We start from the raw sequence: 15,822 nt of genomic DNA on the forward strand, positions 1-15,822 counted from the left end.
GCAGGAGTGCTGATGAGGAAGGAAGTAAATTATTAACCTCTTGACATTTATTCTGTTTGTGCATCTTAAGTGACTCGTTCCTAGGAAACACACTCGGGGACACATTCTTCCTATAATATTTGAAAAGCTTTTCTTCCCCTGGTTGGCACCACTATCTAAATTATTTTCATTCTGGAAGAGACCAAACTCTCTTTGGCTTCATATCCTATGGTTTTGTGTTCCATGCCTTTTTTTTTTTTTTCATTCAAAGAAGTTTAACTTTCAGTTTTCACATGGCTTTTATTTAATGCTTTATGCTTTGTTCAGTATCATACAGAAAGACCTGTCATTGTTTATCTATTTTTTTTGCTAAAAAAACTTAATTTAAGTCTACAAATGATTTCATTAGCTAACCCATATGTGTTAGGGATGTGCTTAGTGTGAACAAGTCACTTGTCTTGAGACATTTTTTAGAAGGAAAACAGCATAGGATTTAAGCTGAGGAGATCTTTAGAGATTGTCTGGTCTGGTCCTTTGCCTTGAAGTAGATGAAGGTTGGAACTTCTAAAATGAGTTATTATCTCTTTTGTCTTGGAAGAATCCACAGACCAGAGATTCCACAATCTTGTAGAAACCCACTCCAGCATCTTCATATATGAGACAAGACTAGACTAAGCCTGAGGAGCCTGAAGTTAATTATTGGGAGGAATTGAGTCTTTGGGGGAGAAATAATCACTACATTGGAGGAAATATAAAGCATTCTTGTGATCCTTCCAGTTAACATACTAAAGAGTTACTGACAAGCTGGGTGCAGTGACACACACCTATAATAACAATACTTGAGAGGCTGAGACACAAGGATTGTAGGTTCCAGGACAGCCTTAGCAACTTATCAAGATTCTTAGCAACCTAGCAAGACCCTATTTCCAAACAAACAAACAAAAAGATGAAGGTGTAGCTGTGTTCAATCCCCAGTGTAAAAAAAAGTTACTGACAACTTCTTAGGACTATATCTATTGCAAAATATGAAATATAATGAAAAAAACAAGTGTAATATGAATGAAAGAAATTGCATTTTTTTCCAGTACTGGGGATGGAACCCAGGGGAATTCTACCTCCAAGCTACACCCCCAGCCCTATTTTTTACTCTTTATCTTGAAACAGGGTCTCACTGAGTTGCAAAGGGCCTCACTAAGTAGCTGAGGCTGTCCTTGAACCGTGATCCTCCTGACTCAGCCTCCCAAATGCTGGGATTACAAGCGTGCACCACCACCCAGCTTAAGAAATTGCATTTTTATTATGCAATTTGAAATTGCATATTTTTATGGTAATAAATCGTTGAATAAGTAAGTTAAACGATGCCTTAACTGGCTTTGGTTACCACATCTAGAGCAGTCTAGGATTGCAAGAATTTAAACTAAGCATATAACAAGGAATTGTTTCTTCCTTTACAGTGTATCATGGATATAATCAAATGATGGAATGCCTGCAAGGTTATAAGCGGGTTAACAACACCTTTTGTCAAGGTAAGGTTAACTCAGCTCACTGGAATGAACTCTGCAGTTGTTCTGGACTTTTGGGAACATATATCATTCTGCTGCATGTTGCTGGTGAACTTGGTATGTGAAGGCCACACACTGGATCACCTCCTGCTCCCTCCGTTTAGCTAAGGACATACAGACACTTAATGTGTGGTTGCTGGAGTTGGCTCACTACTCTTGGAACTTTATGAAACTCTTTTGCCTTCTACTGATTTGTGATGAAATCCATAGGAGTTTGGATAACACTGAGAGCACACTGTGGTCTCTGTGCCAGTACTCAGAGGTAGAATGCTCCTGGGTTCAATCCCCTGTAGCACCTACACGTGTGTGTGTGTGTGTGTGTGTGTGTGTGTGTGTGTGTGTGTGTGGTCACACACATACACATATATACCTTGCTACCACGTAGATCCCCATTTGGCCTGGGGTTCACTCTGCTATGAGAGCTGCACGCCACACCCTTAGTGATAACTGCCACGAGAGTCATTGCCCCACACAGCATTAGGATCTACTTTATTTTAAAATTATTTATTTTGTATGTTGAGTATTTGCTTATATATCTTTCTTTTTCTGATAGGCTATCGTCTCCTAAAGCCTCAGAACTCGGTTATCCATTTTTGTGAACTCAGAGACCAGAGTTCATAATATAGTTAAAAATCTTTTTGATGTAATGAACAGATTCCTCTGTTATTAATAAGAGACATTATTACTTAAATTGATCAAGTACCAGTGATTCACAAAAGAACTAAGATATTTTTAGTGAGTCAAAATAAGCTAAGCACAGCATCTAGAAACTTATAGTCAAGAGCTAAGTATTTATCTTAATAATTATTTTTATTTTAATAGCTAAGCAATTATGTGCCAGGAAATTTCCTTGATAAGCCCTCTGCAACAGTTAATGCCCATTAGTTCTTAAAGTGTCTTCGGGAGGTACATACTATTTCCCCATACTTTGTAAATGAAGAAATTGAGATCTCGAGAAGCCAAGCAGCAAGTAACTAATAGATAACTAGATAGGAGGATCAGTTCTAGGCAGACTGAGGCCAGACGTTACGCTATCAACTATCTTGTTCTGTTGTAAGGAAAGGGAATGAAGGTTGTTGTTCACTTCCTGTGTGTTTGTGCCCTTGTAGTTCATTTATCTTTAGAATAAGCCTATGAGATCAGGCCATTACCAATCCCAATTAGAAACTGGGATACATTAGAAAAGTACGTAAATTTCCAATTAGAAACTGAGATACATTAGAGTATGTAAATTTCTTACAGTCACACACAGATAATTAATAAAAAGCCCACTCAGGATTACACTCTCAAGCTACCTATTTCTGTGTGCCGCACGGCCAGCCACCTCTCTCAACTTTATCTGTGTTTATAAAGTATTACTGATATAGATCCTAGCTAGTTAGAATAGAAGCTAGGCCATCTGTTATGAGAGCTAAGTCTAAGCAATTAATTTGGCTTTGTTTAGTTGGTTTTTTTAGAGAAGATAGTTGTTCAATATATGTCTCCTGTTTAATTCAAGATTCATAATTATCCATATGTATTAAAATTTTATTGGCGCATCGTAATTGTGCACCATAGTGAGAGTCAAAGGGGTACATTCACACACAATATGACCTGGTGTGTTCTCTACCTTTCCCATCCTCCTCCCCATACCTGGTAGTGAGATGCATAGGACACATTCGTGTTTGCTTGCACAGAACACTATTCGGTCTATAGAAGTAAAAATGTGCAAATATTGGAAATTACTTCCTATTTTGAGAGAGAGAGAGAGAGAGAGAGAGAGAGAGAGAGAGAGAAAACACGAGAGAGAGAACACGAGAGAGAGAGAAAGAGAGAGAGGGTGGGATGTTTTCAAATGCTTGAGTTTTGTACATTCCTCTGTTGGTATGGCCAATTAACCTTTAGCGAATTTTGTTCATGCTGGGCATATCAGATGCTTTCGTTTTTGTCAACTCCACTGACAGTTGGTCAGTAACACCAAACCCTGGCTTATATTGGTCTCCGGAGGATGTTTGCGAAGCAGCGTTACAGTTTTTGGCAAGGATTCTAGAGTGAAGTATCACAGAAAATTCTCTTTTATGCTGCCTGGGAAGGCACTGCTAACTACACTACAGAGGAGCTTGACTCACCAAATGAAATGATTTCATTCAGCGTGATCTATTAAAATGACTATTGGGACAAGGGTTTCATTTCACCCCCTTTGTGATATTACTGGTCAGTAGAATGGAATAGAGCTTTCTCACATTACATGTGTACCCTGAGTTTCCCTGGGGCCTGGAAGCTTTTTGATTCTGTTATCCCTAACAAAGGTTTCAAAAGGAACCCATTCAGCGTCTAATTACTCGTGCATTTCACATTGTTCTTACAGTCTAGCCTCGTCTCCGTTTACAGAGCACATTTAGAATTAAAGTGATTAATAACTAGAATTATATTGTTTCCTTCAGAAAAGTGAACGAGTGTCCTAATGTGTGCTCAAGAACAAAGAACCAACTGTGCACAGGTTCATTTGAGGAGCTTTTAAGTAATTGCCCTCAAAGTTTCTTTTTCTTCCTCTCTAGTTGGGGCAGCAATTATCTTTTGAAAGGAATGATTTATTACATATACACACATGAGCTCTAAAACCTGCCTCTTTACCCTCAACATTATGGAATTGTTGTAATTTGTTTCATTTATCATAACAAACAATAGAGTTCTATTTCCTGGTGGATTTGAAGTGGCATTTGTCATTTGATTACTTTGCTAACGGTTTGACTTCGAATTGGAATTAAATAAAATAATACCCTATGGACCTGGTAGTAAGAATGTCTCCTTTCCTGCTGCTTTATGCTAAAGCTCAGTCCTTCCCTGCAATAGAGTACCTCTGCCATGAGCTAAGTGTGTTCTTAAAAAGCCAGGTTAAGTCTAGGTTTTAAAAATAGAATTTTTTGCCAGGTCCTGTGGCGCATGTCTGGGACTGAGAAAGGAGGATCCTAGGTTTGGGGCCCGCCTCAGCAACTTAGTGAGACCCTGTCACAAAATAAATTAAAATAGGGCTGGAGGTATAGCTCAAAGCTAGACCAGCTCCTGGGTTCAATTCCCAATAACTAACACACACACACACACACACACACACACACACACACACACACACACCTGCACACATACACATAGAGAATTTGTTTCTGAATGGACATAGTGATCAGTATATTTAGTGAACTATTTTAGTCAAAGCATATATCTCTCAGCATAGTAAAATCAGTTTTCCTGTTGTATAAAGTTGACAGATACAAAGTCAACTTAGTATTTTCTACATCTCAGCCTTTGCTAAGGGGCTAAGAACAATGTCAAAAAGATGACCGGGAGATGTCTACACTTTTGTAATCTAGCTTCATACACACTTGTTTTTCACAGATGATTTTGAAAACTTTTTTAGTGATTCCGTATTCTACTAACTGATTGGGCTGTCAGAGCTATAGACCTAATATATGATGAACATATGAGTGTTTCTACTCTTAGAGTTTAGTGTAATTAAAGCAGTTTGAGGAGCTAGAGATGGTGGCACATGCTTGTAATCCCAGTATTTGAGAGTTGGAGACAGGAGGATTGCAGGTTTGAGGCCAACCTCAGGAACTTAGCAAGATCGTGTTTCAAAATAAAAAATAGAAAAAGCTAGAGGTGTAGCTCATAGGTAGAATGCCCTGGGTTTGATCTCCAGTACCAGAAAATGAAATGAAATGAAGACCACCCACCCCTAAACATTTTGAATTGGCAGGATGGAATTTACTTTTTCAAGTAACTGAATTTTAGCTGACTCTAAATGAGCCTTTTAAAGGAAATATGAAAAATTTGTCCACCCCTCTTTCTTTTGACATCATGTTATTATACTGGGTGTTTTGCTTTAATAAAATTAATAATTTGATAAATCAGGGCATAATAATAAAAGCTTCACTTAAAGGTTTGTTTTAGGGAGAAAATTTCACAAAGTACATCTGAAATTAAATTTTACTCGGACAAAAGAAAAGATGGTACACATTTTATCAGGGGCATATCCCTGTTGTAAAATGAGATTCACTAGTCCTTTTTTGGGGAGTGGGATGCTGTGGATTGAACCTAAGGGCATTCTACCTCTAAGTTAAAACTCCCAACCTTTTTAATTTTTTGTTTGGAAACAGGGTCTTGCTAAGTTGCTGAGGCTATCCTGGAACCCGTGATCCTCCTGTCTCAGCTTCCAAAATACCAGGATACAGGTGTGTGCCACCAGTGCCTGGATTGTATTTTCTGTTCCAAAACAAGGTCTCATTGAGTTGCCAAAACTGGCCTCTCGTCTGTGATCCTCCTGTCTCAGCCTCCCAAGTACTGAGATTACTGGTGTGAACCAGCATCAAGCTATAGGCCATACTCTTCTCCAGCGTCAAAGCACTTGTTGGTCTTTGTTTTCTTTTTTTCTTTTGTGGTACTGAGTTTTGAACCCATGAGTCATTCTATCTCTGAGGTATACTCCCAGCCCTATGTTATTTTTTATTTTGAAACAGGATCTCATGACTTTGTTAAGGGCCTCTCTAAGTTTCTGAGGCTGACCTTGAACCGGTGATCCTCCTGCATCAGCCTCCCAAATACTCAGTGTGCCCCCTCGACTGACTGGTGTGGATCAATATTCCACATAAGTAAGCAGAGCATAATAGGACTTCGCGGTTAGGAAGAGCTTGCCTGGACTTGCATGCGGGTCTTCTGAATGATTATAAAGAATATCCAGTGTGAAGTGCTTCACGGTGAGCAGGTAGGAAGGCTGGCCTTTGAGCACTCTGAGAAAGATGGTTCAATGAGGAACGCGCACAGGTGACACCCTCAGGGTCTGCCAGGCTGGAGAAGAGTGTGACCTGCGGCAAAATGCCGGACTGACACAGGAAAGTAGGGGAAGTAATTCAGGAATTTAAGGCCAGGCTCCTATTCAGCTGCATGCCCCATTTGCACTGATTATTTCCACCTCATTATGGGCTTTGTGATACATGCTTGGAAAACAGTTACTGGATTTATACTGATTTTAACTTGGTGTTAGAGAAAAAATATTCATGAGTTTTGTTTTGTACTGGGGATAGAACCCAGATGCTTTCTACCTCTGGGCTATACTCCCAGACCTCTTTTATACTTTATTTGGAAATAGGATCTCACTAACCTGTTGAGAGCCTCACTAAGTAGCTAAGGCTGGCTTCGAACCTGCGCAATCCTCCTGTCTCAGCCTCCCAAGTACTGGGATTATAAGCATGCACAACCATACCTGGCCTATTCATGATTTTTTAAGAGTGGTAAGATAGTATGTGCACTTAGGAGCACGCATGCTAAAATTGACATGACATGAAAATCTTTGTGAAAAAGTATTTCATAAAATTATCCTCATCTGGAGGATATTTCTGTTCAAATCATTGTTGATTGCTTTCTTAGCAAACAAGAATTATAATTAGTTTGGCTGCTGAACTCAGGGCCTCTGGTATACTAGGCACACGCTGTACCACTGAGCCACACCCACAGCCACACAAGGACTAGAATTTTTAACAAGTTTTATACTCTCACTTTGAATTGGAAATTTATCTTCATCCTCCTGTGTAGAAATCTTATGGAAACTTATCCTGATCATCCTGTCTCCAGTCTCCTGAAACTTCTCCAAGCTTCCCTAGTCTAGAGTCAGATTTTTTTTTTTTTTTTTTTTTGGTACTGGGGGTGGAAACCAGAGGCTTTCTACCTTTGTGCTATACTCCCAGACCTATTTTATACTTTATTTGGAAACAGGGTCTCACTACGTTGCTGAGATCCTCACTAAGAGGCTGAGGCTGCCTTCGAACCTGTGCGATCCTCCTGTCTTAGCCTCCCAAGCGCAGGGATTACAAGCGTTCACCACCACGCCCGGCTTTACAGTCAGATTTTAATGTTAGCTCCTCATTCATGGAACTTTTCTATATTTCTTATCATTTGCATAAGACTAATGATGATTTTTCCTTTTCTAATATCAGTAAATTAGCTTTTTGCTCATCATAATGTTCTTTTTTTTTTAACCCGTGTACTTGCATTTTCGCTAGTTTTTACTGAATGCCAATTTAGTGGTGATTTGGGCACAACCTTGTATGTTAAGTAGTGCTTTTGTTTGTTTTTTAATTGACAATGAAATTGAGTCCGAGGGCTCAAAGAACCGAAGAACTGGAGCGTGTGGGGTCTTCCTCTAAAGACCAGCTATAATCTGCTCTAACATTTGCATAACAGTTTATAGTCTGCAAAAATACTTTTAACATTCATCTTTTGTTTTGTTTTATGCTACTGGGGATTGAACCCAGGGGCCTTCTACCTTTGAGCTACAAAACAGGGTCTTACTAAGTTGCAGAAGGCTTCACCAAGTTGCTGAGACTGGCCGTGCACCTATGATGCTCCTGTCTCACCCTCCCAAGTACGAGGAATACAGGTGTACACCACCCTGCCCAGCCATGCACTCATCTTTTTTTTTTTTTTTTTGGTGGTACTGGAGTTCCTGGAAGTCCTTCTACCTCTGGGCTGCACTCCCAGACCTATTTTTACATTTTTTAAAATTTGGAAACAGGGTCTCCTAAACCAGCGCGTGCGGCTGGCTTCGAACCTGCGCGATCCTCCTGTTGCTGCCTCCCAAGCACGGGGATTACAAGCGTGTGCCACCACGCCTGGCTACCATGCATTCATCTTTATCTCATTAATTCCTCACAACTCCATCTACTTTGTACAGGTGGGAAACCTTGCTCACCTAATGCCAACACTAGGAGTGATAGTGGGTGCTATCTCATACTTTTGCTATTCAGATTTAACTTTTAGCCTATTTCAGTAGTTTGCTTTGGAGTCATAGTATTCTCCAAACTTCCTTGTTAATGTACAAAGCAAATTTGATCAAGTATATGTGAATTTTGCTTGAGGATAAAGGAATTGAAAATCTCTATTAGTATTACCGCGAGATTATTTTACATTTGAACTTAAGAGCCATGTCACCAAAATATTGGTGAAATAAATATAATTCTGGTGTTTATATTCAAAATATAATAATAATATTTAAAAATAATTTTTATGAAATTGTAACAGGACGCAAATTACAGGGGTAAAATTTAGGTAGAAACAGTTCAGTGAATTATCACAAAGTGAACATAATTGGGTAGTTTTCTCCCAGGTCAAGAAATAGAATATTACCTGTACCCGAGAATTCTCCTTTTTTGTCCTTCTTAGTTTTTACTTTCTCATTTTTTTCCAAAAGTAATCAATACCCTGACTCTTACTACCATGGATCAGTTTTGCCTTTTTACGATTTTCAAAGCCAGTACGTGCTTGAGTCTGGGATTTTTCACCCAACAGTATGTGGCCAACATAGTGTTGATCTTCAGAATTCAGACAAGCGAAGTGTTTACCTCCACTGACATTTTTATTCAAAAGCTTTTCAATGCTTTTTCCCCTTCCTGATTTCTCTGATTATGTAACATTGCTCTGCAGTTACGGTATTGTCTCTAAAGTCTCCTTTGGCTCCATTATCATAAGTGGATTCTTCTGTTTATTTCTAGGAGAAAATAGAGAATATAATATGAAAGTAATGTGGGTATAAAGGTGAAACTTAAGAGTCCAGAGTTCTTGCTATGTATTTGAAATATAATAGTAGAGTATGTATAGACACCCAGACTTGATCATTAAGAACTTTAAAACTTTAGTATACTTTTTGTTTTACTTACCAGAGGTTCATCATAATGTTATGCTGTGTACTGAGTGATTTAATCAGAAAAAATATGGAGTATTTAATATGATTCCAAATCATGGTTTGTGATAATCAATGGCTCAGGGGAATTGATTTTTACTTTTTGAGGTACCGGAGATGGAACCCAGGAACATTCTACCTCCAAGCTATACCCCCAGCCCTATTTTTTTATTCTTTTTTATTTTTATTTTTATTATTTTTTATTATTTTATTTATTTTATTTTATTATTTTTCATTATTTTTTATTTTTATATTTATTTATTCTTTATTTTGAAGCAGTGTCTCACTGAGTTGCAAAGGGCCTCACTAAGTATCCAAGACTGTTGGCGAACCACGATCCTCCTGTCTCAGCCTCCCAAATGCTGGGATTATAAGCGTGCGCCCCCATGCCTGACTTGGAGAAATGATTTGAAGATGTTATTTACTGTCTTGGGCATCCTCTTAGAACTACTCACGTAGTTTCTAGTTTAGTATTTTCAGAAATAATTTTCCATTTCATGTGGACCTGGGCACTTAAGCATTTAACAGATTATTTTGGAAATCTATTCCTATGCATTTTAGAATCATATTTCTGGTACATCCTGCTGTGCTTGTATCACTGGGATCTGATTCAAAAAGGAAATGTCTGTTTATTTTATTCACATTTCCACAGAAAAGACAGTGGTGAAATGAGTCATTAGCACATTCTATTTTCCCAAAGCTCTTTGACCTTAATCTCTGGGGCCCTGACATCGATGGGAAGATGCTTGTCATGTATGAGTGACGAGGCGAGCCCATGATGGATTTGTGTTACTCTGAATAAACTTTAAACTTTTAATGTGTCAGTACACTGCAGTCAGAAGTCCGGGACCCACAGATCAAGTGTGTGCTGTTAGCATCTTCCACGTGTGCCACATATGTATCAAGAAATAAACTCAAGCTGTTCTTTGGGCTCTGATAACTCTGTTTATCATGTTCCCCTGAAGACACAAGAACTGGAAGGAGAGGGAGCTGCTCCCTGGGTTTTGACTCCTTTCAGTGATCTGTTTGAATTAATTCGTCCTGTGGTGGCTTGTCAACCTCCAGTGGTGGGGGCGGGGGTTGCAGGTGGGAGGGGAGGCTTTGGCAGCAGCAAGGCCTAAATGGAAGCCCATGGAACAACATCTTGGTAACCCACACAGTGGTTTCCAGGGCCAGCCCCAGAGAGCCACATTTCATAATACCTACTCCGCGGACCACCACTTCAGAGGGATGTTACTGGATTGTGTGTGGAAAAGGGCTGCACAGCCAAATGGGTAGAGAACATCAAATTAAACAAAGAACAACAGGGGTCCTTGCCAAAGGACTTCTCAGGACGCCAGTGCACTATGTGTATAGAATATGCAGTTTCCCCAGACAGTATTTGGCCACCGAGCCCCTCCTTGAGCAGAGGCCTCACAAAGCTGTGTTTTGTATAAAACCCCTCGGGTGAAATGCCTCTGTAGCATCAGTTTTAAAATATTGTTTTGCTCACTTATCTCCTAAAATAATTTTGAGAAGCACATATGTTTATGCCAATATCAGCATTTTAAAAAATAAATCAAATGGATGCAATAGATTTATTTCTGGCATATTTACATTAGATATGGGTTTTAAACATATTTTCATCAAAACCTTGGAGCTGCAGCATTGACACGTTCAATTCATGAACAGCGTCTGTTGTCTAAGCCAAATGACCAAGCCAGGGCTCCCCATGAAACTGGTCAGGTTTTCACCCCCCGTGGCTTCTCTCTCAGGAGGGGCATATTTGCAAACTGTCCATTCATTTGGCATCTAGGGAATTTTTCATTGTTGGGGGGCACTGTACAGAAGGCCTAGAAAGATTCTCGATGGGCAAGAAGTTTCCTTGACATGGTAAATAGAAGGTGCAGCGGAAAGGGAATAGGGAAAAGGAAGATGTGTAGGTGTGTTCTGAAAAAATCCCTTCAAAAGGAAACATTTGAAGGCTGAAGATCCAGAAATGAATTCCCTTGAAAGTATTGGAGCCTGCGCATACACTGTGGAATATCTTCCACAGTGCCCTAAGGGTGTGAGTGCCCAATGGAAACCTGTGTCTATGAAAGTTTAAGAAATAACTGTCATCCTGCTGGGCGTGGTGGCGCACGCTTGTAATCCCCATGCTTGGGAGGAGGAGACAGGAGGAGGATCGCACAGGTTCGAAGCCAGCCACACTGGCTTAAGAGACCCTGTTTAAAAACAAAAAACAAAAAACAAAAAAACAACAAAGTATAAAATAGGTCTGGGAGTGTAGCCTGGAGGTAGAAGGGTTTCCAGGAACCCCAGTACCACCAAAAAAAAAAAAAAATACTGTCGTCCTCTTAGAGAGGGGTCTCCTTCCCTACCTAAAGTAAGCAATACTTTGTTCATAGCCAACTGGTCTGGCTGGCTGAGGAAAGTATTTATATCAAGAGATATTTTTCTGCTTTCAAATGGAAGCCATACTACTAATAGAATTCTGTAGTGGGATTTCTGTCCATCAGTAAAAGCTGAACACATACTATTGAGTCTCCAGAAATCCTTATATTTTTACATAGTAAAAGGTCTTCATGTATGGTATTCACCTTGTACCTAATTTGTTAGTTACTAGACATGCCTCATATCCTGTATAAACTTGCGTCACTGGAAAGGCAGTAAATTATTACTCACTTTGTTAAACATGCATACTTTCTTGCAGGAGAATAGATTTATAAAAGTATATTTATTTCCCATATGGGCACTTATGCTGTTCATAATATATCATGCATTGCATGTCATATTTTATTTATTCTTTGGCATTTTCTCCCCTGGCAACTGGCAGATTGTTTTGAAGCCAAAGAATATTTAAGCTACAAGTAAGCCTGGGGATTATCCACTTTGGCTGCTTTGTGTTACAGGAGAGGAAACTGAGGTCCAGGGAAGTTAAGTGAATCACTCTAAGCAACAAATTTTACTCTCTTGGTAAGACCAAAACCTAGGTCTTCATGGGATATTTCTCCAGTTGGATTAACTACCTTTTAATCCTTTTTAAAAAATATATAGGGCAAAATTATCTCTCAAAAATGGTAATAACTACTCTTGTATTGCTCACCAACAAGAATTGTTATGAAGTTCCAATGAGATAAAGCATCTTATAAAAATATAAAGGCAGAAGAGGAGAAAAAGAGGGAGGAAGTCTGCATCTCAATTTACTAGATTTTCTTATTCTGTCATTCCCAAGGGCTGATATCCTTAGGCGGTTTTACATGAGATTGTTTAAAGAGCATTTCTTGTTATGCTTATTTTGAGACTCTTCTGTATTTTTATGGCTGTCTGGTTTATAGAAGATCAGTGGTGAATGATCCAATCATAAAGGTACTAATTTCATCAATGGACAAACTCATTGATGGATTAATGGATTTCTTGGGTAGCAAAATAGGCAGGTCAGATGTGACTAGAGGAGACAGGTCACTGGCAATTTGTCCCTTGTCCCCTCCTCTGCTTTCTTCTCTCTTCTCACCACCATGCCCGGGGCAAATGTGATCTGGCCTGAAACCTCTGAAATCTCCACAACTATGAGCAAGTGAACCTTTCCTGTATGCTGTGCTCATCGGGTATTTTGGGCCATAGCAGTAAGAATGCTGACTGAAACAAGTACTATGATCTCTTCAAATGCATGTACTAAGACCTTTTCAAATATTTATATGTCAGATATATCACATGTTTATATATATGAATGTTGATAGATCATTGTTAATGATAGCCCCAAATGGAAAAAATATAGCACAGCCATAAAAAAAGATGAACTGTAGGTAGTTGATGAATTTCATAATCATAATAATAAGTAAATGGAGTCAGGCAAAAGGAGATATGATTATATTAAGCCCAAGAATAGTCAAGACTAATGGATGAGAGGAGTCCAAAGAGCGGTAGGCCATGAGTGTAGAGATATCAACTGGGAAGGAGCAGGAAGGCACTTCTGAGGCGATGGAAATGCTCTTATTCATGGTCTTGAGGTCACACTGTATGAACACATAAATGTATGTCCATATATACATACTGTATGTTACACACATATGTATATGTAAAAATTTATCTAGCTTATACTTAGAGAAAACTTAGAATTTAAATGAATCTCTTATTTGTGGTATTTCAGAAAATATGATAAAAAAAATCAAGTAAAGGCATCTGAGGGAAACTGCAGTTTCCCTGGGAGCTGGGAGCATATGTTGGGAAGGCAAATCCATCCTCCTAGGTTTCTGGGACCAGTTTGGAGGGGCTGGTGCCAGTCGCACACGCCAATTAGAATAGTGGCAGTAGGAACACTTTTATATGATTCACTTTCCTCATATACTTTACCCTTTCTACCTGTCTATACCTCTAGGTTTTCTTGGACCCTATTGTTTGTTTTTAAGTCTTAATTCCTGTTTTCCATCCCCAGGGTATCTTGGTCAAAGGCTGTGAGCCACGTTGAGGGAATCAAAGGGGAGGCATTGCAAAAGAGCTTGTGGCAGTGGTTATAAATCAAGCATGTATGAATCGGTGGAGGAAACCATCTACCTAACCTGGCAGCCAGCATTGAGGCTGGGATGGTGTTGTCATAGAAACCTCCTCACACTGAGCCCAGTGGTGCAAACCTTTAATCCCAGTGACTCTGGAGTCTGGGCAGGAGGATCACAAGTTTGAGGTTAGCTTGAACAAATTTAGCAAGACTCTGTCTCAGAATCAAGTTGAAGAAAAGGGCTGGGAACATAGCTCAGTAGTATAGAACACATGCATAACGTGCATAAGGCCCTGAGTTCAGTCTTCAGTGCTGAAAAAAATAGGCATAAAGAAAGAAGCAAAAGAAACCACCTGACAAAGAAAGATTCTGGGTCCCAAGAGGTGATCTTGGAACATGGAGTGGCACAAGTAGTGAACAGGAGTATGGAACATTCAGGGGAAGAGGAGAGCTAAGAATTGTGGGGACAAGAGGGGAAGTAGAAGAGTAGAGGTTTTGCCCAGGCTTTTTTTTTTTTTTTTTTTTTTTTTACCACAACTGGATGGTTATCCAAACTTGAGGTTTTGCTTGGGACAGAGGATAGGAACTTCATTTGTACCATGTTAACTCCAGGTGGACTTGGCACTCTTTCTGGGCCTTCATGGTGGTTTTCTTAAGAAGAATGAGTTATGGGGGAATGTTTTCAATTACACGTTGCATATACGTGCAGCACAGCACACAGTCTGATAAAGGAGATCAGGTATTGGGCCCAGTGTGATCTAGATGTCCTTGTTTCCAGCTGTATTTGCATCAGAGAAATTGATACGCATCTACTTACCATTTGAGGTTCATGGGAGATGTCATGCTTTATCACTGAAATTAACTTAAAAGCTGCAGGGTTTGGATAAAATATGTATGTATGAATAGCCATGCCTTCTTCTTAGAATTTGAAATATGTTTAAATGATGTTAACATTTGCTTGGATAATGATTTGTTGAGGGCTGCATTTGCTTTTAAAAATATTTAAAATATGTATTTTATTGGTGCATTGTAAGTAAATATCATAATGAGGCTCAGAGTGACAAAAACATGTATGTATACAACACTGGGTGGGTTTCCCTCCAAGTCCCACCCCACTCCCTTCCCCTCCCGGTATATAATATTGACATTGGTATTGATAACCTCATATAGGAACACAGCATCATTTGAACTGTCTCCTCCATCAGGTTTCCCCTTTCACCTCCCCAGCTTCCTCCCCAAATCTCCTTCCACCATTCCACTAGTATCCCCCTCATTATCTGAAGTCCCATTTCCTTCCCCCTTCTCTCCAACTTCCATTTAATGAATGGACGCATATGATTCTTCACTTTCTGAGACTGGCTCATCACACTTAGCGTAATATCCTCAAGTTCTGTCTGTTTCCTCACGCATGACATAATTTTTTCTTTAGGGTGGAGTAAATGCCCATTGTGTGTATAGACCATAGTTTTGTAATCCATTCTTTGGTTGAGGGGCATCTAGGCTGTCAGTTTAATTACATTTGCTTTTGGATGCGATGATTCTGCTAGTATTGTTCTTTTGCTATCCATGTGTCTAATTTTAATTTAGAAAATTAATACTTTAAGATCCTTAGTAAAAGTGTGTAAAGAAATTGATGGACAGACATTATCTGAAATCTATTAAGTGTTTTGCTTCACAGGCCACATTGGATAAAATATAGCTACCAGATTTTTATTTTTAACTTATCATATTCATTATAATTTATTTGTATTTCTATTTTTATTTTTTTGGTGGTACTGGGGTAGAACCCTTCTACCTCCGGGCTACACTCCCAGACCTATTTTATATTTTATTTGGAAACAGGGTCTCTTAAGCCAGCGCGGCTGGCTTCCAACCTGCGCGATCCTCCTGTCTCCGCCTCCCAAGCGCGGGGATTACAAGCGTGTGCCACCATGCCCTTCATCACATTCTTTTTAAAAAATCTTTAATTAGTCACCTTTGCAAGTAGCTCTATACGGTTTTTAAAAATTATCACATTTTATTTCTCCTCTCTCGATCATTTTTATTTTCCCGGATTAATGTATACTGGAGATTTTAAGTCCCAATTTCCAGCCATGTTTTCC

General features: G+C 39.3%; 1 protein-coding gene across 24 annotated transcripts in view; it reads left to right on the forward strand.

Annotated features, from left to right (window-relative positions):
* Positions 1-15,822, forward strand: part of LTBP1 (latent transforming growth factor beta binding protein 1) — a gene marked incomplete at both ends in the record, with an annotated part of 441,497 nt that overhangs the window by 267,340 nt on the left and 158,335 nt on the right. For all 24 annotated transcript variants that reach the window (XM_080711765.1, XM_080711776.1, XM_080711766.1 and 21 more), the window contains one exon: positions 1,434-1,505. In XM_080711765.1, the coding sequence (XP_080567891.1) occupies positions 1,434-1,505 (72 nt within the window). The remainder of the gene's footprint in view (positions 1-1,433; positions 1,506-15,822) is intronic.

This window comes from Muscardinus avellanarius (assembly GCF_963383645.1).
Source record: "Muscardinus avellanarius genome assembly, chromosome: 15".
Taxonomy (NCBI): Eukaryota; Metazoa; Chordata; class Mammalia; order Rodentia; family Gliridae; genus Muscardinus; species Muscardinus avellanarius.